At 33.7% G+C, this 24,667-nt stretch overlaps 3 protein-coding genes and 1 non-coding gene across 4 annotated transcripts; 2 read left to right on the plus strand and 2 right to left on the minus strand.

Moving 5' to 3' along the window:
• Nucleotides 1-1,930: 1,930 nt before the first annotated feature.
• On the minus strand, nt 1,931-11,902 carry LOC130943472 (mitotic spindle checkpoint protein MAD1). Its single transcript, XM_057871364.1, has 16 exons — nt 11,610-11,902; nt 11,410-11,509; nt 11,170-11,330; nt 10,780-10,977; nt 10,601-10,693; nt 10,253-10,369; nt 9,014-9,261; nt 8,303-8,474; nt 7,043-7,150; nt 6,730-6,933; nt 6,186-6,348; nt 5,098-5,188; nt 4,928-4,997; nt 3,425-3,553; nt 3,192-3,230; nt 1,931-2,807 (listed from the first exon to the last, which is right to left on the minus strand). The coding sequence occupies exons 1-16, from the start codon at nt 11,787-11,789 to the stop codon at nt 2,718-2,720; spliced, it is 2,163 nt and encodes a 720-aa protein (XP_057727347.1). The 5' UTR covers nt 11,790-11,902; the 3' UTR covers nt 1,931-2,717.
• Nucleotides 11,903-12,004: 102 nt separating this feature from the next.
• Nucleotides 12,005-12,078, plus strand: TRNAV-AAC (transfer RNA valine (anticodon AAC)). The gene has a single exon. It is a non-coding gene; the product is annotated as a tRNA-Val (tRNA).
• A 1,594-nt stretch (nt 12,079-13,672) lies between these two features.
• On the plus strand, nt 13,673-14,393 carry LOC130934453 (coproporphyrinogen-III oxidase 2, chloroplastic-like). Its single transcript, XM_057864022.1, has 2 exons — nt 13,673-13,993; nt 14,343-14,393. The coding sequence occupies exons 1-2, from the start codon at nt 13,673-13,675 to the stop codon at nt 14,391-14,393; spliced, it is 372 nt and encodes a 123-aa protein (XP_057720005.1).
• Nucleotides 14,394-20,806: 6,413 nt separating this feature from the next.
• On the minus strand, nt 20,807-24,152 carry LOC130962099 (uncharacterized). Its single transcript, XM_057888196.1, has 7 exons — nt 23,215-24,152; nt 23,019-23,085; nt 22,880-22,930; nt 22,249-22,301; nt 21,928-22,138; nt 21,550-21,720; nt 20,807-21,028 (listed from the first exon to the last, which is right to left on the minus strand). Exons 1-7 carry the CDS (start codon nt 24,018-24,020, stop codon nt 20,972-20,974), a joined length of 1,416 nt encoding a protein of 471 aa, XP_057744179.1. The 5' UTR covers nt 24,021-24,152; the 3' UTR covers nt 20,807-20,971.
• Between the last annotated feature and the right edge of the window lie 515 nt (nt 24,153-24,667).

Genomic DNA, 24,667 nt, shown 5'->3' on the forward strand with positions numbered 1-24,667 from the left:
TTTGAGAAAATTACATGATACTAGTAGGTAGTAGCTATGTCAGCGCAGCTTTCATAACTCAACAAATTTTCTTTTTATTATGATTAGTTATTCGTAAAATGAAATATGAATTTATCTAGTTTAATCTCCTGGTGATGATGATGATGAAAGCTCTTTCTAATTCTCATACAGGGAGCTTCACAATTCCTTCTTCATAATTTGATTATTTATAGAAACATGAAGAATAATTAAACACTAAAACACAACAAACAATTATATATTATATATTATATTTCTATTATATGTATGAGACGCTAGACAACCAGAATAAAATATAACTAAAACATTTCAAAACCTCATGATGATTATCGAATGAAGTAAAGTAAATAGAGCTTACTTATTCTTCTAATAATTAATAATTAATAATCATGAAGCAGCCATAATTTAGCTTTTGAAATTTCAAAAGCTTAATCTAAATATAAGTTATATCATAGGCAAACTTTTGCTTATATATATTCACTTTCTAAGATGCCTCAAGTATTGAACTAAATATGAATGTTATAAGACTATAAGAGAGAATTTTTGTCTGTAGTCTATACAATTAATTCACCAAATTAATATATCGGTAGGGGTAGAAATAGGTTAGGTTAAGTCAGGTTATTCTTAATAGGCTTGATTTGTCATATGTAATTAATTAGTCTGAATCTAACCTGCTATGTTATAGACTCTTTATAAAATACTAAGTTTAGTTTGTTATTCAGATTGGTCTGTCTTTTTTTTACAAAAATAAAAATATTATTTAAAAAATTATTTTTAATAAAAATATTTATATATAATATGTCATATTTAATATTATAATAATTTTTAATCTTAGTATTTAAAATATATAAAAATATTTATAATAAAATATAATAAATTTAAAATATCTCATAATTTGTTAATAATAATTTTTTTTATATATTTAATTATGTTTTAACAAGCGCAGACAAGTCCGACAGGCCAATAAAACTAATTAGTAAGTCTGTGTCTAGTCTATTAATATATTAAAACTTTTAAAAGAGTCTGAACCTGTATCTGAACCTGTGTCTATTTTATAACATATCAGGCCAAACACAGGCTAAACTGCAAGTTTCTAGCAGGCTGTCTAGCCTTTTTCCATTCTTACATATTGATAATGTTAGAAAAATAAAAAAAAAATAATCAGAACTTGTCTTATTTAATATTTATTAATTACTATAAGTTCTGACTAATTTTGGCTAAATTTTTTTTACAAACATTTCCAATTTTTTTAATACGATCGTTGTTGCGTTAAAAGTTGGAAAATAGACTTCCAAAAACACAAAATTAAATACTAATAAAATAAAGTTTTCCTATTACTTTAGTGCCGTGCAATTAAATTTAGAATTGATTGTCAGAAACTATATGAATCTTTGTGGCGGTGAATGGAGCTATACAAAAGCACTAATAAGTACAACCTAAGATTGAGACTCTCCGCAAGCTCCATGGCTATGTATGAACATCCAATTTATTGGAAGATAATTGTGCTGCTATTAAAAAAATAGTGTAGCCCACATAATTAATATCACAATACAATTTAGGAAGATGGTGTTGTCGTTCTTATTCTGATAATGTCATTTTTATTAAAAAAAATGAATAAAGTATATTTTTTATTTTTGTTTCACTCAATTTTTTGTATTTTTGACAGAATATTGAATCGATATTGTACCAAGATTTTAGTTTGGAGAGCAGATACAACTTTAAAAAAGAGTAAACTCAACCTAAAAATAATTAGTAACAGTGTTGAAACAAATTGCATCCAAATATTACTAGCAAATTTATGTCGAATAAAGTAAAATGGATAAAGAAATAAATAATTAAATAAAAAAAACTTTGAATAAATAAAAGTGTAAAAGAAATTTAAAAACAAAAAACATACTTTATCCTAAAAATTAGTGTACCCTTTTGCCTTTAGATGCTCGGTGTAAAGAAGCTAAAGTAACATCAACTAATACGCACATGCAAATACATAGACATACATACACATACAATTTAACATGGCGATGAATGGTTCAGAGAAAACTGTAATCGTAACCATTTGGCTTGAGACTAAGGCAAAGCAACATGAATAATTAACTGTAATATGACTGAACCCACTAGCACTTGGTGCAACACTAGCTAGTAGCTACCCTAAATCCTCTTGCCCGTTTCTATAGCTTTGCAATCTACTACCAAAACAGTGCATTGCAGTACCATGGCTACTAGACCCCCTACAAGTCTCACCAGTTACGCTCAGTCAGATCAGAACATCACATGTTACATTACTTTCGACCCCAAATTCATGCCAACATCTAGGGCACACTAGTAAAGTGATTCAACAAGATAAACCCTAGATAGGTAACTCAGCAGTATATGATGTATGTTTTTTCAAGGTGTTGTCTACAGTGTCGGGTGAAAATTTAATTTCCTAACACACACATACACTGGTAGAGCACACATTGACAGTTTTTCCTAAAATCATATATCAAGATCAAATTCAGCAATTTTGGCATAATTTTAAAAGGCACGCGAGAATTGGCCTTTTTCTCAAATCCAAGCTATCCATGTGGCAACAATTTCAGAATTCAAAACTTGAGTTGACCAACATTCAGAAGTTGGGGAGGCACCATGTACAACATATTGACATGAACGAGTGTTGTGACGAGAATGTATAATGTAGACTGTAGACAAGTTGGTTGAATTTAAGATAAGGTTCTTCTATTGAAGGACTCCACCGTTAGGTTGGCAGTGAAAGCAGGAATTGAATTCATCTTCCGAATGAATATCTCAACCTGGGAGTGTTTAAGTCAACAAACGCACCTTTCAGTAGAAGAAACAAGAACATATGACAAATTACGTACAATAAACTCAAAAAAGGTATACTTAGGCTGTTTTTTTTTTATAGAAAAGCAACTCCTAGAATGTCTATTTTTCTTGTGAAAATCATTCTCAATTATTTATATAGAACAAATGAATGTTTTTCTGCAAAAACAGTTTTTCTCATTACAAACTACTTGCTTAATGATTAGAAATTAGAATCGATGTATTAGATAATTATTAATAACAAAGTTATTCGACTAAATATTCCTTTTTAACGATATGTAGGGGAAAAAATTAAATATTCAACAATGTATTTATTATTGAAAAATATTTCAACAAAATTTTAATTTCCTTACCTGACGAGATATCTCAGGCTGAGCTGTGTATTGGTTTACCTATTGTTATTGAGATGAAATGAAAAGCAGCATATCAGAATGTTAAAAACAAGCCGTCATTGTGAAATCAAGCTCAGAACATACTTTCCTAAATTTTGTTGTAGGATTAACAAAAGCCTATCCAAACTGTATAACTGAATACAGAATGTAGCCTCTTAATCTTTTATTAAATCCAGTAGAATTAAGAATCTTACCAAAATATTAGTATTCCCTGATTCATAGTCAAATTCAAGTTTCTCATCATCACTTTGTGCATAAATTGATTGCAAGGTAAATCGTGTCACTGGGATTCCATTTGGCCGCTGGTGTTCATCCATTACAATCTGCCAATTTAAATACCAACAAATTCAGAAGCGTTCTAGAATAAGTTGTCAGCTTGATCCAGTTCTAAAATAATGAGCAAAAGCTCAAGAGACAATTCCTTTGAGAGAGAACAACACAATACGGGCAGAACTATTGGATGGCATGTTCTATTGAACAGACAAGTGCAAACCATCTATCTATTATAATATATTAAAACAGAACACAAAGTAGTGTTATGGTGAATGAATGACACAAAGTTTTCCCAAGTTTCATATGAAATTGTCATGTGATCTATTGCAACAACATAAAGAATAAATTTATACTACATTTATACTACCATAAAGAATAGCATCTATATAATCAATCTAGCATTAATCTCATAATTTCACACACTAAATTATCTAATTCTAAAAATAAATAACATGAAAAATATCAATGGTCAAAATTCTACTATTCTATATCCTATTTAAAGAATAAATTTTATTTTATGAAAATCTATTTATTTATTCATCTATTTATCTATCAATTTATTTATAATGTATAAAAAAGAATACAAGTAATGACGCAATAAACTCTTGACAATATTAGATAACTTCTAATGTTGCCATATAAATATTTTAGGGAAATTGTCATTTTATAGTTTTTTTTTTTTTATCACATCACTTTTATAATATATTAAAAGAGAGTCCAAAATAGTGAATAAATGATACATAAGGTTTTAAGTTTCATATAAAATTGTCATGTCATCCATTTTTCATTTCAACAACATAAAAAAAAAAAAAACTATTTTAGAACTATATTTATACTACCACAGGAAATAACATCTATATAATCAATCTAGCATTAATTTCATTTCACACACTAAATTATCTAATTCTAAAAAAATTAATATGAAAAATATTAAATCATATCAATAGTCTAAATTCTAATATTTATATCCTATTTGAATAATAAATTTTATTATATAAAAATCTATTTATTTATTCATCTATCTATCTATCTATCTATCTATCAATTTATTTATAATGTATAAAAAAGAATATCAAGTAATGACACAATAAACTCGTGACAGATGAGATGACTTCTAATATTGCCACATAAATATTTTAGTGAAATTGCCATTTCATAATTTTTCTATCGATGTATGACATCACTTTTTATGTGAGATAGTTTTCCAGCATACCAACTTCACTACAAGCAATCTGTTATAGAAACCACCTCACAAAGAAGCATGCTAAAATGTTACTTGCAGATATAATGATTAAAAAAATGAATATGCATTATAGTCAGTTAATTCATATTGTGTTTAAAAAACACCTTTTAGTGCAATAGTTTTATTTTATGCTATTTTTTCATGATGGATTTAAGTAAAACCAAATTCCCTATATACCAACCTTGTAACCAAAAAGCTCGCAGCATGCCCTCCGGAAGACTGAAATTCTGTCTGCAAACACAGTCTTGTATCTGTTCATGTTGTAAGCATTCTGTTATTCCAGAATCATATTGATAAAAAAAACATATAATGACGAAAAAGGTAGCTAGCTATAAACATCAAACAACACACCTTTCTTCTCGCTTCTCAAGTGTGGCAATTTGCTCCTTTAATTGCACTATCTTATCTGATATGTAGCTATCTACCAGCTTTCCAGTGTCACCTGAACAGTTAACAGTGATCAGGATGGAAGCCTTGGACAACTTTAGAACATGCTGCTGCTTTTTTTTTTTCTTAATTTCTTTTTTTCCCCATCGGGGGTGTGGAAAGGGAAGATTCTTGTTACAATTAATGTCAGCCTAAAGTAGAGATGTCAAGCTATTATCATAAACACGAAAATTCATTCCTCTTGTGTTCATAGGTTTATCTCTCCGAGTTAAGCCCTATTTTGGTCCTTGAGATTGGCGAGTTGCACTGATTTAGTCCCTGACTTTTCAATTGCTACAATTTGGTCCCCCAGAATAAAAAAAGTGCACCAATGTAGTCCCTTGTGTATCCGTCACCGGGAACTCAACGCCATTAGTGACGTGGCTCAAGCCTTGCCATGTTGAACATATTAAAATGACGTTGCTTTAGAGTTTGAACGATACTAAAACGTTATACCCCTCCCTTTTGAACAATACTAATTGTTCAAACCCTCAAACGACGCCATTTAGTGCATTTTTTAGCGCCAAAGCGCGAACGACGTTGTTTTAATATGTCCAGTGTGGAAAGGCTCGAGCCACGTCACTAACGGCGTTGAGCTCTGACAGCGGAAAATATACGAGAGACTACATTGGTGCACTTTTTTGAATTTGGGGACCAAATTGTAACAATTAGAAAGTCAGGGACTAAGTCAGTGCAACTTGCCAATCTCAGGGACCAAAGTGGGGCTTAACTCCTCCATCTCACTCTGTTTTCTGTTTCATTTAAATAACTTTCAGATGAGACCTCTAGACATTCTGTTTTCAAAGATTTGATATAAAGCAAACAATCTAAACTAAATCCACAGATACTGAACAGAGGGACAAAAATAAATCAGATTTTAGGCTCAATTCAGTCAGTATAAAATGCATAATCACTTGCAAAAGCAGGACTATCAAATCAGTTTCAAACTGTTCTTTGTCAAATCCTCAACTCTAATGACCTACTCTTCTAAACACATATCTGTCATTGTGTACCTGATTGACCCTTCAATTCCTCAACAGCTTTCAATTTCTCTTTAGTTTTTTGCAGCTCGGTTTGCAGTGCTTCTATGGTTTGTTTGGCCTCATTATCAACAGTAAGGGTATTCACCATCCGCAGAACTTTTGTATTAGCAGCAGAAAAATCACCATGACCCAACTATAGAAGGAAAAGCAAAGATTAGAAGGTCAGATAACCATCAAACAAGAACAAAAATGCTAAGTGTGGGTGAAACAGTTTTGAAGTTAAATAAAAAAAAAAGAGAGAGAGAGATTAGTGAATACTGTATCTTGTGAAAAATGTTGGTTGCTCAAAATATATTTTAATTGAAATTTGAAAACTCCAATGAAGCCCTAGTTTACTTAACAAAAGAAGTAATTACATCTTTTTTATCAATGAGTCTATACATGACAAGGAGAACCATACCAATGTTCATAGTAAAGATGGCTATTAAACAAATAGGAGGAACTTCAATATTAAATTCTTTGCACTTGAAAATTGAAAAACTAAACATAAATAAACGGCTAAATCAGCACCAACCTTTGCCTCTAATAAAGAAATCTCTGAACGGAGGCGATCACTCTCCCTCTCCAATGACTTAATTCTTTTTAACTCATTATGCAACTTTTCATTAAGTAACTTGATTTCCTCATGTTGACGATTATTAACTGCTCTCTGCTCATGTAAGACACTTTCTAATTCTTTAATACAGTCATCTTTCTTTGTAAGAGATGATTCAAGGTCCTGTTTGTATCAACCAAACAAAAAAGTTAAACAAAAAAGGTAAACAAAAAAAAGAGGTCACACAATGACACAATGACTGAAATGATAACAGGAAAGGGAAAATTGCAACCTGAAGGGCCTGAAGAGTGCTAATACTCTTAGATCCATCTGCTGCTTCATCATTCTTCAAATTGGACATATTTCTTAATTTGTTTCTTTCCTCAGTAACAACAGCAAGCTGAAAAGGCAAGATACATGTAATTGATATAACAAAACTAAAATTATCGGCCGACAAAGTAATATAACTGTCATGCAGTGATTATCCACTATTATCATGAATAGATTTGCCTAGAAGTTTAGCTAGTTGTTGCCCAAATAATGGCTGTTTCAAAACAGATCCAAAGTATAATACGGCAGAAAGTTATGGTAGGAAATTACATGAAATATTGAGAAACATGAAAGATTCAAAAGAAATATCAAAACTTTCAATTAAATGGAAGTGATATTTTAACACTGACTGTCAAGCATAGAGCAGAAGGGGTGATTGCACCAAACAGTACTTTGCAACAGTATGGTTGTCTTAAGACAAAAATACACAAGATACAAAATAAATATACAAAGTCTTTTCTTCCCTGTACAATCAGCATGAAAAATACGGAAACTGAATAGAATATTTTGATACTTATCACAACTTTATCCATTCAAGATAAAAAGCCTTAAAGTCATAAATTGACACTTAAATGCTTCATTCCATAGGCATGTTGTGTTCAAGTATCTGAAAGTTGTGTTCGCATTAATTTCACTTATAATACACGATAACTTTGCAAGTAATCAACCTACGCACTGCACATGAAGCAGGAAGGTAAAAGATCAAGGCTGCAGAAGTTTCAAATATCAGTGTTGGACAAATATGAATATGTTGCTTGAGTGATTTATAGATTGATGGGAAAATTAAACTTGTAATGAAAAGTAAGATCTGTGAATATAGTTTATAACAAAGGCATAGATGTTATTCATATTGAGCTGAAAAATATCAATAGAACAGAGAAAAAAAATAGAAGGTATCAAGCAGCTATGGAGTATTTCCTTGGAATTAGTGATGAAAAGTCCATTCTAGATAATATACCCAGCATTCAAACTATCTCCTATTCCAAGCATCTAATCACTTCTAGATATTGTTGAAAGCCACAACCTGGTAGCCAAATATTTATCTGTTAAAACATTCTAAGCTGTTTTTACCACTGCTGTTTCAATTGTCCATATTTTATGTTCTACATTAAACTCATTATCTAGAAGAGAACATATAAATAAAGAAATCCAAAGACGATACCGGAACAGTAATGAACAAGTAAAGCATCTATTAATTGAATCTGTCTCATTAAACACTAACCATTAACTCAATCTGTTTAATCTCCGATTTTAATGCTTCTGCCTTCTCTTTGGCCAATGCAGCCTCGGACTCAGCACTTTGTTTACCAATTTCAGTAGCATCCAGAGCCACTTGCAATTGCTTCACACGGGAAGTTTGTTCACCCTCCTTCTGTTTGCCATCAATGATCTCTCTGCATTGATAGAAAATAACAATGTCAAGATCAAATGACAGTACACTACAAGAGGATGCACAGCCATCTACACTAATACCCCCCCCCCCCCAAAAAAAAAAAAAAGTGGGGTGCCAAAAAAGCAAAAAGAAATCTCATTATGAAAGGATTGCACGTCTTATACAAATCCAATTCATCATCATTTTTGTAGTGACACATAGTTAAAATGGATAGGTAGAAAACTCTTGATGCACCAGCATTGGTTAATCTCTCCATCAAAATGCTTTCCTAAAGTAGTGCAATTTGTGCACCAATAAAAGAAGTGCCATATGGGACATTAAAGATAAAATTGCTTGGAATGAGCCCAGTAGATCTCATAATCTCCACAACGTCAAGTTGCCCACAAAGAAAGAAATATTACTAAGGGTCAAGTTCAGCTTTAACCAAAAATAAAATATAAAAATTAAACAATACTCCAGAACAATTATTCTGGACAACGTTTCTACTGCCTCAAATCTATGAATAGAGCTGAGGAAACACATTTTTAGCTACTCACGTACTTCTGTAAAGCTGAAAACTTAATAGGTATGTCCTCAAAGCATGAGACACCAGGAATATCTTTAATCATTAATCTCCAAGAGGATATCTGATCCTCTAACTTTTCAATATTTAGCTGGACATCCTGTAATTTGGACAGCTCAGATTCTACTCTTTCCCGGCGGCTCTTCTCCTCCAACAATTTTTCCTTCAAAAGTTCAACGTTCTCATAACTCAATCTTAGCTTTCTTGCTTCCCTTACTTCAGTTTCCTAAAATATCAAAAGTAATCAGGATATATTTTTCGGATTATGACAGAATGAAAGCCAACAAAGGTAATAATCTAGTATTCTCCATTTTTAAACAAAAGTGTTCATGAATTAAACAAAACACACATAAAAAGAAGCCTGCAAGGCATAGGATAAGATGCTATTCTAAACAACAGACAAACAACAAACAACAACAACAAAACCTTATCTCACTATGTGGGGAATATCCTAAATAACATTAAGGAGAAAAAAAGTATAGTTAAAGGAATCAAAAATAAAAAAATACTGCCTCCTTACGAAGCATACAACTTAACAAACATTGCACTGAATATGGACTTCCGTGTCTGTTCTGAAAATCATTTGAGTTACACCTAAAACAGTAACTATTCTTTTAATTCATTTATTAAACATGGCGAAAAAGACAAATAGGTTCTTGACCTTTTGATCCACTGACATTTAAATCCTCGAGGATTTGAAAATATATTTAAGCCGCTGACCTTTTCAAAACTTGGACATATCGATCCCTCATGTTCACTTGGGTTTGTCAGTCCCAACGGAAAAATCAAACGTGACTCCTGTTATATTGACCTGGTTGATACTGATGCACACGTGAGAGAATTTTTAAAATAGGACAAATTAGACCCAGGGATTGATGTGTCCAGATTTTGAAGAGGTCAAGAACTTAAATGTATTTTTAAATCCTCAAGGACTTAAATGTCCGCGGATCAAAAAGTCAGAGACCGATTTGTCCTTTATTAAACATGAACAGAAGCCATAACTGCCTGATACAAACACATTCTATAGGAAAAACCTTTCCTTTTTATAACCAAATAATTCAACAAATAGTGGCACCCTTAAATTTATGAGAATACCACTTGATTAATTACTGGTACCAGTCCACACATCAAGTCATTGACACATGAAACCTAAGACTTCTACAATCACCATAAAAATTGAATTGAAGTTCAAGAAAAACAAATGGAAGCAATCTTACATAATTCTGAAGCTCTTGTTGCAACTCTTTAACTAAAACACTACTCTCCGTGGAAGAAATTTCGCGGGAGGCCAAAGTTGCTAGTTTTTTCTCAACTTCAATCTTCTCATGCAAACACTACCAACACGAATCAAGATGTAAATCCAAAATAAGTTCATAACCTAACTGGAAAAAAAGGTATATCGTAATGAAATGAAGTAAAGATATAAATCCAACAGAAAGCTGATCAGAAGAATTCAAATCTTTAATACCAGAATAAAATTTTAACATTGCAGGCTATGCAATGTTCACAGGAGATTCTCAAAGGAACATATAAAGCCAAATGAGCAACTAATTAGATATCTAAACCTCATTGAGTCGGTCCTTCAGATGTTCCAATTGCTCTTTCAGAAGCTCTGCTTCTTTCTCTGCATTATTAGCTCTACATTCCACTTTTTCCAGCTACAATGAAAGAACTGCACAACTTAAGCAAGAACTTGTAGCTATAAACAGTCAGCTTAGTTTGCACACCAAATATAGCCACTTACATTTGCAGTTATTGTAGAAACAGAAAACTTCGAGTCCCTTTTCAGTTGTGTAAGTTCATCGTTAAGTCGCTGTTTTTCTCTCTCTGTACTCTCCGAAAGATGGCTGAGCTTTCCTTCTAAAGATTTTGCTTTTTCTTCTGTTGAAGCAGCATGTGACTCGGCCTTCGCACGAATGTTCATCTCATTTTGGAGCTTAACCTAGACTCCACAGGATTAGATAAGAAAAAACACTAGTAACATTGGGGAGTAACAAGGTTCAAATTCAACAGTTTCAATAGACATTATCATCAACCAGACCACCAAACTCAGCTTCCTGCTATAAAATGCATATTGGAACAAAAGTATTTATTCGTCTTCTAAAAGAGAAGTATGCAGAGAATTAAAATCTACCTCAAGATCACTGTTTAACTGTATTTGTTTTCTCAATCGTTCTTGAGATTCAGTAACCTCCTTCAGAAGCTGTTCTTGGAGTGCGTGCTCGCGGCCTTTAGAAGCAGCAAGTTCCTGTTGGGTGTATGATAACTGGTCAAGAAATTTCTTCCTCTCAGACTCTGTAGCAAATTAATTAATTAGAAGCTAAAAAAGGTATAAGAAAAGGAAACATGGTTCGGGTAGAAGGCAGATACGAACCAACTTTACGGAAATTAGTATCCAATGCCTCCAATTTAGATTGATAATCACGAACTTGGTTTTCAGCTGTGCTTAAGGCCTCTATGAACTCGGCTTTAACCTGAAACAATTCATATGAATAATGTTTAGATGAAGAGGTTGAGAAGAACGTTGCAGAATGAAAATGAAAATGGACTGGGAAGAGATAATGGGAAATACACCATTTGGCGACACTGATAGGTGCAGAGCAAGTGGGTGTTATCGGGATCCTGCGCCGCCGACTCAGGCAAAGGCGCCGGCGGAGGAGGATCCTCGTAGATAACGAGCTGACGATTGGCGTCGGAGTCGGAGTCGGCATCGGCGCGTGGCCTCTTGGATGGGGGAGGAGTCCTCAATATCATTCTTCTTTTCTCTTCGTTGCACTTGGAACAATCAAATCAATCCTCCACAATATGCGCCACACCCTGTCACCCTTCTCTCTTTCTCTCTCTTATTTGAAATTGAAACCAGCCCCCCCAGCACAGGCGCCACTTCAAACCCCAGGGATTACAAGTTACAACCATCGCAGAAACAAGTTTACTCTATAAACTTAAAAATCTCGAGAGACCTACATTCAGGTGTCGTGGTGTAGTTGGTTATCACGTCAGTCTAACACACTGAAGGTCTCCGGTTCGAGTCCGGGCGACGCCATTTTATAATCGGTTATTATTTAATGATTTTAACTTTTGTTTTTGTTATTCATTTCCGTTGATTATCTTCCACTTGAATATTTAGAGGCCCCAGGTCTGAAAGTGTAGTTTGTTGGTGTGGGGGAACATTCAAGTGAGTTTAGTGCTTCCCTTGATTATTTAATCCATTTTATGGTTTTTTTGCTCAAGGTACACGAGTTTTCTATTGAAATTTTGTTAATGAACAGCTAATATTGAAAAAAGTTGTTTGCATAAGGTTTGTTTACCATCTTGATCTTCATGGTCAAGAGGGAAATATCATGAACAATATAACTCAAAATAACTATTGTGGAAATTAATATGGATCCAAAGCACCTCAAAATAATGTTTGACGTTTCTCCTCTCTCTTGTAAGTTGGTGTCCCTCTTCATTATAAACTTACATCGTATAATTAAGTGCTTGAAGAGGCTAAGCTGTAGTTTTCGTATTTTGTAGCAAAAATGGTCGTCACCATGCAGGTTGTCTAAATTTGGGAGTGATCATGAGCTGCTCTTGTGACTTTATTTTGTAACTTTACATGCTTACATGTAATTTTGACCAATACTAGCATTTACTCCCGTAATATTTTACGGGATCATTTAACCATAAATTAATTTATTTATGGAAGTTAAAATAGTGATGTGCAACTATATTGTGTTATGGTGTGTAATCCACAAATGTGAACTACTAAAGTCAGTAACCTGTAAAATGCAGCTTGCATTTGGAAGCCTCGAAATGTGTCTCTATTTCTACAATGCTCGAAGTTCCAAAATACAACATGGGTTTGGCAGCTTCTCCACTTGTATGTATGACATGTGTAAAGGAGAGTAGTGGAGCCGGCCTTTAAAAGCAAAACGCAGGCCATGAGTGTTTCACCGTTACCCTTTCATTTTAAGTGCTGTGAGTGAGAATTTTGAGAGCGAAAAGGTTGGGGTTGAGGGCGAAAGGGAATAAATTTGTGAGGAGGAAGAATCAGTGAAGGTTTGGAGCTTCATTTAGTAAAGAAGAAAAAATGATTCGTAATTTTATTTTACATGAAGAACACATTATTGAATATCTGAATCATCTTCAATGGGTAAGTATTTTTTTAATTTTATGATGAATAAATATGTTTATTTTTATGTTCTTTATTTATAAAACTAATAAATTTATTGTTACTTTTATTATTATTATTATTATTATTATTATTATTATTATTATTATTATTGAGTTAAGAAATTAATAAAATTAATTAATAATAACAAATATTATTTTATTGGACAAAATAAATAATTAGTGTTGATTATTTATATTTAGAGAAAATGACAAATAAATCCTTGACCTTTTAATCCATGGACATTTTTGTCCCTTATCATTGAAAAATACTTTTAAATCTCTGACCTTCATAAAAATTAGACGGATGAGTCCCTCCGTCCAAATGCCTCCGTTAGACTCAACGGAAAAGTCTGACGTGGCTCCGTTCTAATGACTTGGCGTCATAGATACACACGTGGACTGATGAGTCAATAAAATAGTTTCAAAAATTGGACAAATAAATCCCTCAACACAAAAACTAGGTCGTTTTCGTTTGGCCCTAAATGGCCCATTCTTCTTCCTCCTCCTTTTCTGTAAGGGCCCGCTTTGAAAAGATTATTAGAGAAGCTCAGGACCCCATCTGCATCGCCCTTAAGGCCACCGATGGTGGGGCCAACTTCAAGGAGGACGTTTGGTCCAGGCCCGGCGGCGGTGGCGGCATCAGCAGGGTTCTCCAGGATGGGGCCATTTGGGAGAAGGCTGGAGTTAATGTCTCCGTTGTTTATGGCATCATGCCGCCAGAAGCTTACCACGCTGCAAAAGCTGCCGCTTCTCCTTACCAGAAGTCTGGTCCTATCTCGTTCTTCGCCGCTGGAATCATCTCCGTAAGTGTTTCCCCCATTCAATTCTTTTCGATTTCAAATGGAATGGGAAATGACATCAACCTTTTTCAGGTTTTGCATCTGAAGAACCCATTAACCCCAACCTTGCATATTATGATTTTCCATCCTTATTTGGAGCTGTTCCTCATACCATTATTATTACTGTTGTCTGTCATATAGCTCAAAATCTTACTTATGCTCAATGTAAAAATATTAGTTCATGACATTTTTGTGATTTAGATTTAGAATTTTAGAGAGAAAATAAGTCAAGTAAAACACTAATGAACCATAGTTCTGTTGTTTTAAAATGGCACTTCACATTCATGTATTGCTTCTTATGTTTTTTTTATAGATAGATTTGAAGTGTTATATGGGTTTACCTGAATTTGATTCCTATAGCTAGTTTCTTTTCGTAAATAAGGCATCTAAAACAACCTTCTTTAGTAGGTTAAAAGAAAAAAGAGTGAGCTTATTGTTGTTGAAACAAGAGCAACTTGGAGGGCTGCCAATGACTTATACTCAGGTAAATGGGAATCTCTTCAAGTGAATCAATTACTAGATTTAGGCTTTGTAGGATATGCTTACACTTGGTCTAACAATCAGGTTGGGGAAGCAAATATTCAAGAAAGGCTAGATAGAGCAGTGGTAATAATAAATTGGAAGGAAGCATTCCTAGAAGGAGTGGTAAAGCATTTTCAAAGATACAGATTAGACCATTGTCCAATCCTAATCGATGTTCATGGGGAGAGCTTAAAAAGGAAGAGGTTTGAATGCGGCTTAGAGAAAGGCCATATATTTTCAGATTCGAAGAATGTGGCTTAGAGACAGGCCATATATTTTCAGATTCGAAGAATGTGGCTTAGAGACTCTGAATGCAAAGAGATTATCAAAAGAAGTTGGGCTGTGAACTATGATCAGATTGAAAAGAAACTAGGAAAATGCAGCAAAGCATTGCAAGAATGGAGAAAAGAGAAATTTGGGGAGCTTCCGAAACAAATAAAGGAAAACAAGAACTCATATGACAACTTACATCTCACTCACAAATTGAAGAAACAATTCTGAATTTGAAAAGGGCACAGGCAGACTTAGACGAACTCTTCTATCAAGAAGAGATTAAATGGGCCCAAAGATCTCGTGCGAACTTGTTGAAAGCGGGGAACAAGAACACTCGATTTTTTCATCAGCAGGCATCTCAACAAAGAAGGAATAAAACTGAAAGAATCACTGATGATGAAGGGAATCTCTATAAAGAAGACGAGAAATAGAGTATATGGTTCTCCCTCTTCGACAGCGAATGCACACTGGAACCTTCTCAGTCTGGATGGTGGTTTTTTTGGAGGGAGAAATAGAGTATTCTTGCGTTTGATCTTTGGTCTTCCTTAGGGTTTAATGTAATTCTGTAAAAGCTCTGTGGGTGTAATAGGGATTGTACACAAGGAAAGGGATGAGAGTGTATATAAGAGGTAGCACACAAAACGACGTCGTTTTGAGTGACAGGGACTTATGTGTCCCTTTTTCAAAAGCTACATCCCACTAACGTGCCACGTGGAAATGCCGTTAAACCAGGTAAGCAGAGGGGGAGCCAAGTCAGTCTTTTCTGTCGAGTCTGACAGTGGCTTATGGACGGAGGGACTGATCCGTCTAATTTTTAGGGACGTCAGGGACTTAAAAGTATTTTTCAATGGTCAGGGACGAAAATGTCCATGGGTTAAAAGGTCAAGGACTAATTTGTCCTTTTCTCTTATATTTAAATGTTGCAGGCTAAAATATATTGTTGCAGCAGCCCAATACAAAGCAAGCTGAATATATCTTAGTGGGTCACAAATTAATAAGAAGCCCAAAGATGATAAAAAGAATTCAAACGGGCTAAACTTGAATAGAACCAACCCAAGCCCGATTTGATTTCAGCAAGCTAATCCCTCCATCTTGTTTCCAAATCAACGTTCAACTTTTCCCGTCTCAGTGAGAACTCAGAGAAAGAAAGAGAGAAAGCTTAACCCCTAAGTTGTTCACCAAAGTAGCAAGAAAGAGAAGGCTTAAGCAAAAAAGTTGAAGTCTAATCACCCACATCAATCTGTATCAAGAAGAGGTCAGAAGTTAAAGGTGATTTTATTTTCTTCTACATGCATCTCATTTTTTTCTCTTCATCTTCAACTCTCTACCACTCTATATTGGGATATATGAAAAAGATGATATCTGTTCAACACTGTTGTGAATCTATGGTAAAAAATGTGTCTTGGGGACCAAGTAGTGTTTCAATGGCCAAGATCTGGGTTTACCATTGAAAATATTTGTTTCTGCTGTCCTATGGCTTTTGGTCAACAAGAGAAGGTCAGAACCAAAGTTTCTATTCTGAGGATTAATGAGAAAAAGTGAGATGGTGGGTTGGTGAAGCACAAAGCTCAAGAGTTGACCTAGGAGAGAGCGACTCAGCAATATGCAAGGAGATACAAAAGAAGTTGGTTCACCATTCTGAAGCCAAGGAGAGATAACCAGAATTTTGTGAGTTGTGTTCTAAGAAGAGCTCTCTGAAGAAGTTCATCAACTTGGACAGTACTTCCTAATCAAAGGGGCATTCCGCCAAAAAGAGGAACTGAATCAGAGACATACAAATATGGTTTTTCACATAGTAAACAGGCTGTTAAAGAGTCAATAGTCAATCTTCTTAATGTTTTATATATTGTAAATTTCTTTTTAATGTTTATCTTTCTGTACTTTCTTTAGGTAAAAGGCATAATGAGAGAGCTCAAGTAAAAGCTTAAGAGTGAAAAGAGGTTGAGTGATACACTTGAGAGAAAAACCTAAAGTTATTTTAGATTTCTTTAGGTTGGATCTGTGTCTTGTATCTTGTACCAGTGAAGTATCCCTTTCTTAGTTGGGTTAGCACTAAGAGTGAAGAGTTAGGTATTAACATAGCCAATGTCAAGTTAGGTTAGAACTTGAGTGTGAAAGGATTGAGTGTGAAATGATTATTTTGTAATAAAAAATAAATCGTAATGTTTAATAAATAAATGTTTATTATTTTTTAATAATTCATTAATATTTTCTAATAATAAATAATACTGTTTAATAATAGAATATGGTTTAGGATAATAATAATAAATTGTTATTATTTTCTAATAATAAATAATATTGTTTAATAACTTTTTATTATTTTTTGAAAACTGTTTAATAAATAAATAAATTATTTTTAATAATAATAAATAAATACCATTTAATAATAGATTTCACTCTTATCAACGGGTATGCTTTGACCAACGGCCTAATAGATTCTGCAATTGTGTCTGAGTCTAATTTGACATTATCTTGTGAAATTGTGCCCATGGTGCATGTCTGTTTGTCATTGTATCTTCTGATTTCCCAACAAATTTTCTTTCGAATCAAGCTAGTTCGGATAAGCCAATCACAATCTGCATTATAACCCTTGCATTTTGCATAGACTATTTGCGGTTTAGACTCATACACAGTGTAATCAACTCCTCTAGAGATAGTGTAATTTTTTATTGCAGATATCACCGACTCTCTCGAACCAAATTTCATTCCGACACTAAACTCACCATCTTCCGCCGCAGCGTTGCCTTCACTTACGACATGCGCACCACCATCAGTCAGACAAGGCAAATAAAATAAACATCGTAGGTAACTTGAATTAATAATCATAACATACCCATGTTCGCATACTCAGAAAATTCCGGGACATGCATGGCTTCGAGATCTAAAGTCCACATAAAAGACGGAACACCAAACGGGTGCTGGCTTACAATTGCATCCGTTTCATTCTGCACTGTCGGATTGCCTGCCAAGTCTCCGTCATCGTTTTCGTCATCGACTTCATAGTTGGCTTTGAACTCCTCTTTACTGTCATTATTATCTTCTTCCTAATCTATATCCTCGAGCTCATCAACATTGACCTCCTCGCCAACCATGCCCAACCCCCGACTGCTGTTCGAACTCAATGTACAACTCTATCATCGGCACGTGAAATCGGGTTTGTTATGATAAATACATAACATCTGCTGCATACTACCATTGTCAGTGATGGGCATCATTTAAAACTGTATCATCTCACCAAATATTTGTATAGAATTTCTGTATAAAATGTTGCTCACCCTTTTCGAAATGTGGCTTTGAATGTTATTACAAAGCCTATTTTGCAACTCTACAAAACTCATGGTACATGGAATAGCAAATGACAACGGACATTCACAAACAAAAGTCACTCTTTCATGTGTGTTTGGTATAAACTCACCGTTATAATACACTTGCAAATTCGCAATATTTTTCAAAACTTCAATCTCACCTAATCCGACTTCTTCGACACATCTAACTGTCAAAAAATTAAGAACTACGACAAATGTGCAAGAAAGAAGAATGGGATTAATAGAAGTAGAGTGAGACAAGTTGAATGAGTCTTGCTTTATATTTATAGGCGGGATTTTTGATTAAATATTTTTTTTTTACAAAAAACGTAACCTATATTTTTAGTTTTTCAAAAAAAAAAAGTTGACAGCCCATAAAACACAACCTACGTTTTGTATCTTCCAAAAAGAAGCTGCCACAAAAAAGCAAAATGCACCATGCGTTTTGTTATTTAAAAAAAAAAAAACAAATTTATTGTCCATAACTAAACGCAGGCTGCATTTGGGCTCAAAAAAATTTTTGAAAACCTTAAAAAAAACAAAATGCAGACTACATTTGTTTATTTTCCTGAACAAAAAAAAATAATAAAAAAATGAGTAAAACATAACCTACGTTTTGGATTGACACTATAGCATTGCAAATTTTGTCCATATGTTTATTTCATTGCACAACGCACCTTTTTCATAACAAAAAAAATCAGCCTCATTTGACTGATTAGAGAATATTAGGGCATAAATACATAATTTGGTAAAAATAATAACGGGTAATAAAATATGTAGAGGCACTAACTAACATTGAAACCAAAAAGAAAAAAGAAAATAAAAGATAATTGTTTATTCTATAAGCAGTTTAGTAGTTCGTTGAGTTGTTGTGTTTGTCACTCAAACACAACATTCATCTAATACTTATTTTACACATATCATTTATATTAAATTGTATTTTAATAAAAAATAAAAAATATTTTTTCAGATATTTTAAATATACCTAAATATTATTATATGTCAACAAGTTCGGCTTTATTACTAACCTATATTAAAGAGAGAAAATGTATTTTAGTGAGAATAACTGTTCTTTATAAAGTTGTTTTGTTAAGTTTTAGAGTTGGTCTGGTTGATTACCGTAGGTAGATAGATAGATAAACACTTAGATAAATTCTTGTTTTTTTAAGTAATTTAGTTGTTATATATAATAACGTGATATAAACGTGTGTAATACATAAAAGAGAGAGATATACACAAAAGAGAAAATGTATTTTGCGAGAATATATATTTTTTCTTCAGTTGTAGAGTTAAATGATGGAGTTGGTATTTAAGGTTAATTTTTTTGTATATTGAAAAAATTTTGGTATAATATTCAATCATTAAATTTTATGATATTTTTTTAAATTGTGGAAACAGTGCAATACGCCTCCTTATATTGACAATACGCCATTAAAATATACAATACAAGAGGGCGTATTGTCAATACAAAGGGCATATTACACTGTTTCTACAATTTTAAAAAACACCATAAAATCTAATAATTGAATATTACACCAAAATTATACCAATATATAAAAAAAATTCGGTATTTAACATAGATAAATGGATAGATAAATAAATAGCATGCAAATTTCATTCACTAGTCTCACGCTATGATGGTAATGTGTCAGCAGCCTTTGAAAAAAAAAACTGAGACTGAGAAAAATTTAAAAACAAAGATTGAGAGATGAAAACTAATTAAGTATATATTATATTTAATGTAAAATATACATGATTGATTTATGTTTTAATATTCTATTTAGGTTTAGTTTGGGTAACCAACTTAATTAAACTCATTTTAATAAAATAACTTAAATAATAAATGACTCTATTAAAAATAACTTATAAATAAATTATTTTGTGTTTAAATTTTTAACTATAAAAGTGTTTATTTTATAGAAATGTGATAAAAAGTAGAAGTATTATGAGAGAGGTAATTTTTTTTAACTTCTCTATAAGCTCATAAGTAGTTTCTTAAAAAGTCGTAATTTAGTTTTAAAAATTGCACCAGACATTAATACTACTTCTAAAGTTTTCAAACGGGCCTTTAATGGGAGTAAGTGTATTGATGAGATGAGAGATTAGGGATAAAATGGAGGTGAGGTAGCAAAAGTAAAGATGGTGAAAGGAGTAAAATGAAAATTTAAAAAGTTAGATGATGGTATTTTTGAAAATAAATATTATTAAAATTTCAATCTCTGTTACCAAAAATTTTAGTTCTGTGTCTCTATTTTTGACCCCCAAACACTACCTAAGTGGCCTATAGTGTATTTAGCTCATTTCTAAAAATTTCATACCATATGGTCATATGACATGTAAAGGTAATTTAATATAACACATCAATGAATCTATAATAATAACACTTAAAATGATTGATAGACTCTAATTTCAAAGAAAAAAATATAATAATTTTATAATATTGATAATTAAAATGAATCATCTTCACAAACTTGAGAATAAGCAAGCGTTTACTCGTTTTAAATAATTGAGCTGTAGATTATCAAGACTAACCAGATTGAAATACATTGTTCTAAAGATGTAATATAGGTCCATTGTTTTAGACCAAGATGTATGAAGTTGATCTTGGAGGAATGAGTTTGACAGTTTTAAGGCAATAAAGGGGTTGGGTGCACTCTAGGACAAACATTCGCAGAAAAATTTCGAAGGTTTTCTAATGTGTGTATTTTGTTAATTAATGATCATCAATTCAGCTGTACATATATAAGATATTCCTGGCAAGATATAATATTTACAAGATAACAATGACCATTTACATATTTACAAATGAAAATTACCACCATGCCGTAGTGTTTACTTTCTATTAGATACCTTCCTTAAAAGGACCAGAATCATGCAGCAGCTTCATAACAAGCTTCACCTGCAGAGGCAAAAGAGTCAAAGTTATAGCCCGCGAGTTCAGAACCATAAGAACATGAATGTAAAATAACATTATCAAAAACAAGAACAAAAGGAGGCAGATAAGACTCCTCCAGGCTCGAAACCATCTGTGAAGATTAAATTAGGATATTGTATGTTACTGTTTTGTTGCTAAATTAAGGGTTATTTTGGTGAATCCACTATCATATGTCTCAAACAAAAATGGAAATTGCATCCCAGCACTCAACATTTGGGCCTCTGACTCCAAATGTTTAAAAGAGGAAAAACACATCCTACTACTCAAATATGATGTCATCCTAGCAGTTACTCTGCAAGGAAAATCTATCAACTAAATTTATTGTACAATCAAACATTTCATATCATTAGCAAGAAATGGATCCATTTGATAAAATGATTTATAAGAAGTAGTAGAACAAGAGTGAACAAAGAAAGGTGAGACACTAAGCAGCATACATGCATAATAACTTAAGAGAATCTACCTTCATGAACAATTCATCATACCTGAGAAGTTTCACGTATTAAGAAGTCTTCTATAGCTCTCCTAAATTCTTCATCAAGAAGGTAATGGCAGCTATAAGTTGTCACAGGAAGATACCCTCGCTGAATCTTATGCTCACCCTGAGCTCCAGCTTCCACCGTTTTAAGATCGAGTTCAATAGCTGCTTCGATTGCCTGCAATGTTACGAAATACAAATACAAAATACATAAGCTGACTCCACAGGAAGCCAAAGGGAAGGTCTATTCCATAAAAGATACGATGGAAGAAGTATCTGATGTAAAACTTTAGCATTATATTCCAACCATAAAACCAGAACCAAGCAAAAAATATGGGAAACAGATCAAAAAACAACTTTGGGGAAAAAATCACAGAGTGTAAACCTGGTAATAACATGCTTCAAAATGCAAACTTGGATAGTAAGCTTGTGGGTGACATCCCCATAGGCGTCCAAACAAAGTATCACCTCCTATAAGATTTAGGGCACCAGCAACTAGTTCATCCCCTTCTTCAGCAACAACAAGTAGTACCTGATCTCCCATTTTTGACCCCAGCTCATGAAAAAAATCACGTGTCAGGTATGGAGTACCCCATCTGTCAATAGACAAAGGATGCTGCATTATTAAGTGTGGTTACTTCAACAATTCCATCTTGCAAAAATTAGTTCTTATCACATTTGATGGGTTCAATCAAAGGAAACATACTTGTTATCCGTTGTGTTCCGATAGAAATTATAGAAAGAATCCCAATGTGTTGCCTTCCATTACATAAACATGAGATAATGAGTTAGCAAATAACAAGAAACAGACACTAAGTTTTAACAGAATATATAAAAACACACACCAAAACTAAACTGTTATCAGTGCTATGAAATGATTAAAAGAGTACAAGCATTAGGGCGGATGCTCTTATGGACATATCTTCCTAAGGTACTAAAAGCTATATGATGAAACCGTCTAACTTTTTAAGTTAAGAATTGCATGATCAAGACATCATTTCATCATGTCATTCATGTGTAATTCAATTTTAATTTTGAATAGTTTGCTAAGAGCATGTTTCTCTGCACCTCTTATTTATTAAAGAGAAAAGGATGATTTCAAATATGGTTTGCTTTCAATTGTAAGATTGCCAGTAGAGATCATTTGGCCTAGACCAGTTCAACAGAAGCTCATCAATATATGAGACAGAAAAACACATGATGATATATGGTTAAATATAATGTTTCCATAAATCATTTTCTCTAACTAATATATGCTTAAAATCTTCAATAGTAACCAAATCGACTAACTTGTTAAGAAAATGCAATCCTCCAAATATCAAAGTCTTGCAAAGTACCTTTATTTCATAACCCCGGAGCCTTTTCATAATCAAGTTCTGGGCTGAGATCTGCAGATACACAAATAATATGACAAATCCAGGAACATATGACAAAATTCTTCTCATGTCATTAAATGCTTTTGCAACCAATACAAACCTTTTTGCGCTCTTGGCGTATATTTTTCCTTTTACTTTGCTTCATGTCCATCAAAAAGTCATCAAACCTGCCAACAAAAAAAAATTGTATGGAATATTGACCAATGCTACGAACTTATATTGCATATTTGCATGCATCTTCACAGGCCCAGATATCCTAAACCCTAAACCCTAAAAGAAATGCTTGGATGACTCACTTTTTGTAGTTGCGGTTTTTCCAGTGGTACTGCATTCCAATCCTGGGCAAGAACCCTTTTTGGCTGAGTTGAAGGCACTCACTCTCAGTGGGGAAAGTAACATGCAAGGACGAAATCTGAGACTTGGCAGTGATATCCTTCATGGCAGAGAGGAGGATGTCAAAGGTTTCACTCTTGAAGGGAGTATCGCGGAGCAAGATTCTTGGCCCCGTCACGGGACTGAAGGGGACACAGCATTGCAGCTTCGGGTAATACCTGGATCCGTACGAATAGTATGCATTGGCCCAGGAGTGATCGAACACGAACTCGCCGTACGAGTGGCTTTTCAGGTAGAGGGGAACGGCGGCCACCACGGGGCGGGAGGAGGACGACTCGTCCCGGGCCACAACGTGGTGCGGGGTCCAACCGGTTTGGGCGACGGCGGAGCCGGAGGTCTCCAAGGTGGAGAGGAAGGCGTGGGTCACAAAGGGATTGAACTTGCCGGGGGCAGTGGCATCCACCGCGCACGCGTCCCATTCAGCGGCTGCAACCTCTGAGATTGAAGACAGAACCGATACACTTATCACTTTGTTATTGTTAGTGCCTTCTGGCTCTGGCGCTGTGAGAGTGAATAGTTGTTGTTGTTGGATTTGCGTGGAGTTGGTTTTTCTGCCAAATCCCCAAAAGAGTGCAGTGATTCTACTAGTGGCAACGGTGCATGAGGATGAGGATGGCTTCTTCTCCTTCTCCGACAAGTCGAATCTGCGGCGGAGAAATGGGGAAGGAGGAATGCAGCATCTCACGATGACGCTGCCGCACACTGCCATTGCAACTTCTCTTCTCCCGAACGTTACTTTGCCACGTCGCCAACAATGAGAACCTCATATTATAACCACAACTCCTGATACTTGATTTGATTGCTACAACTGAATTAACACCCACGACCAGAGTGAAAGTGCCCCAAAATTTGTATTTTTTTTATTTTTATTCGACTTACTGAAGTCACTTCACTTTTATATATTTATATCACTTCTAGAGTTCTAGTGGCTTTGACACCAAAATAAATCCTCTCCATGTTTTTAACAGGTAGAGAGAATAAATGGTGTTTTTCATTCTTAATTTTATAAGTAGAATAAAAAATAAATAGGAGAGAGAGATTAAACTGGACACCATTCAATTTTTTTCCAATGGATTTCCACTCCCGCTTTGACACCAAGGATAAGGACAACAATTTCACATAGGGTGTGTTTGAAATGATAAATCCTTTTCCTTTTAGACGTATTTGAATTGAGTTAATTTTAAATCAAACAGAATGTTTACAATAATTGAAGAAAAAATAGAATTGAAATTTGAATTTAATTTTAATACATTAATAGTATAAAATATTTTATACAATTATACAATCACATTTATTCTTTTAAATGACCATTTACACGGTTAATGTGCATCAAAATTAAATTCTAAAAATTTCCAC

This window comes from Arachis stenosperma, chromosome 1 (assembly GCF_014773155.1).
Source record: "Arachis stenosperma cultivar V10309 chromosome 1, arast.V10309.gnm1.PFL2, whole genome shotgun sequence".
NCBI classification, from domain to species: domain Eukaryota; kingdom Viridiplantae; phylum Streptophyta; class Magnoliopsida; order Fabales; family Fabaceae; genus Arachis; species Arachis stenosperma.

What these genes read in the sequence shown, in the direction of transcription:
- LOC130943472 (XM_057871364.1), bottom strand. Translation starts at nt 11,789, where the DNA reads ATGATATTGAGGACTCCTCCCCCATCCAAGAGGCCACGCGCCGATGCC. An exon ending in TGAAGGACCGACTCAATGAG is followed by an intron (nt 10,370 to 10,600) that starts GTTTAGATATCT and finishes TCGTGTTGGTAG; the next exon opens with TGTTTGCATGAGAAGATTGA. An exon ending in GCGAGCTTTTTGGTTACAAG is followed by an intron (nt 3,554 to 4,927) that starts GTTGGTATATAG and finishes TTAAATTGGCAG; the next exon opens with ATTGTAATGGATGAACACCA.
- LOC130934453 (XM_057864022.1), top strand. Translation starts at nt 13,673, where the DNA reads ATGGCCCATTCTTCTTCCTCCTCCTTTTCTGTAAGGGCCCGCTTTGAA. An exon ending in TCGCCGCTGGAATCATCTCC is followed by an intron (nt 13,994 to 14,342) that starts GTAAGTGTTTCC and finishes TTTTTTTTATAG; the next exon opens with ATAGATTTGAAGTGTTATAT.
- LOC130962099 (XM_057888196.1), bottom strand. Translation starts at nt 24,020, where the DNA reads ATGGCAGTGTGCGGCAGCGTCATCGTGAGATGCTGCATTCCTCCTTCC. An exon ending in TACGCCAAGAGCGCAAAAAG is followed by an intron (nt 22,931 to 23,018) that starts GTTTGTATTGGT and finishes GTGTATCTGCAG; the next exon opens with ATCTCAGCCCAGAACTTGAT. An exon ending in TTGAAGCATGTTATTACCAG is followed by an intron (nt 21,721 to 21,927) that starts GTTTACACTCTG and finishes GTAACATTGCAG; the next exon opens with GCAATCGAAGCAGCTATTGA.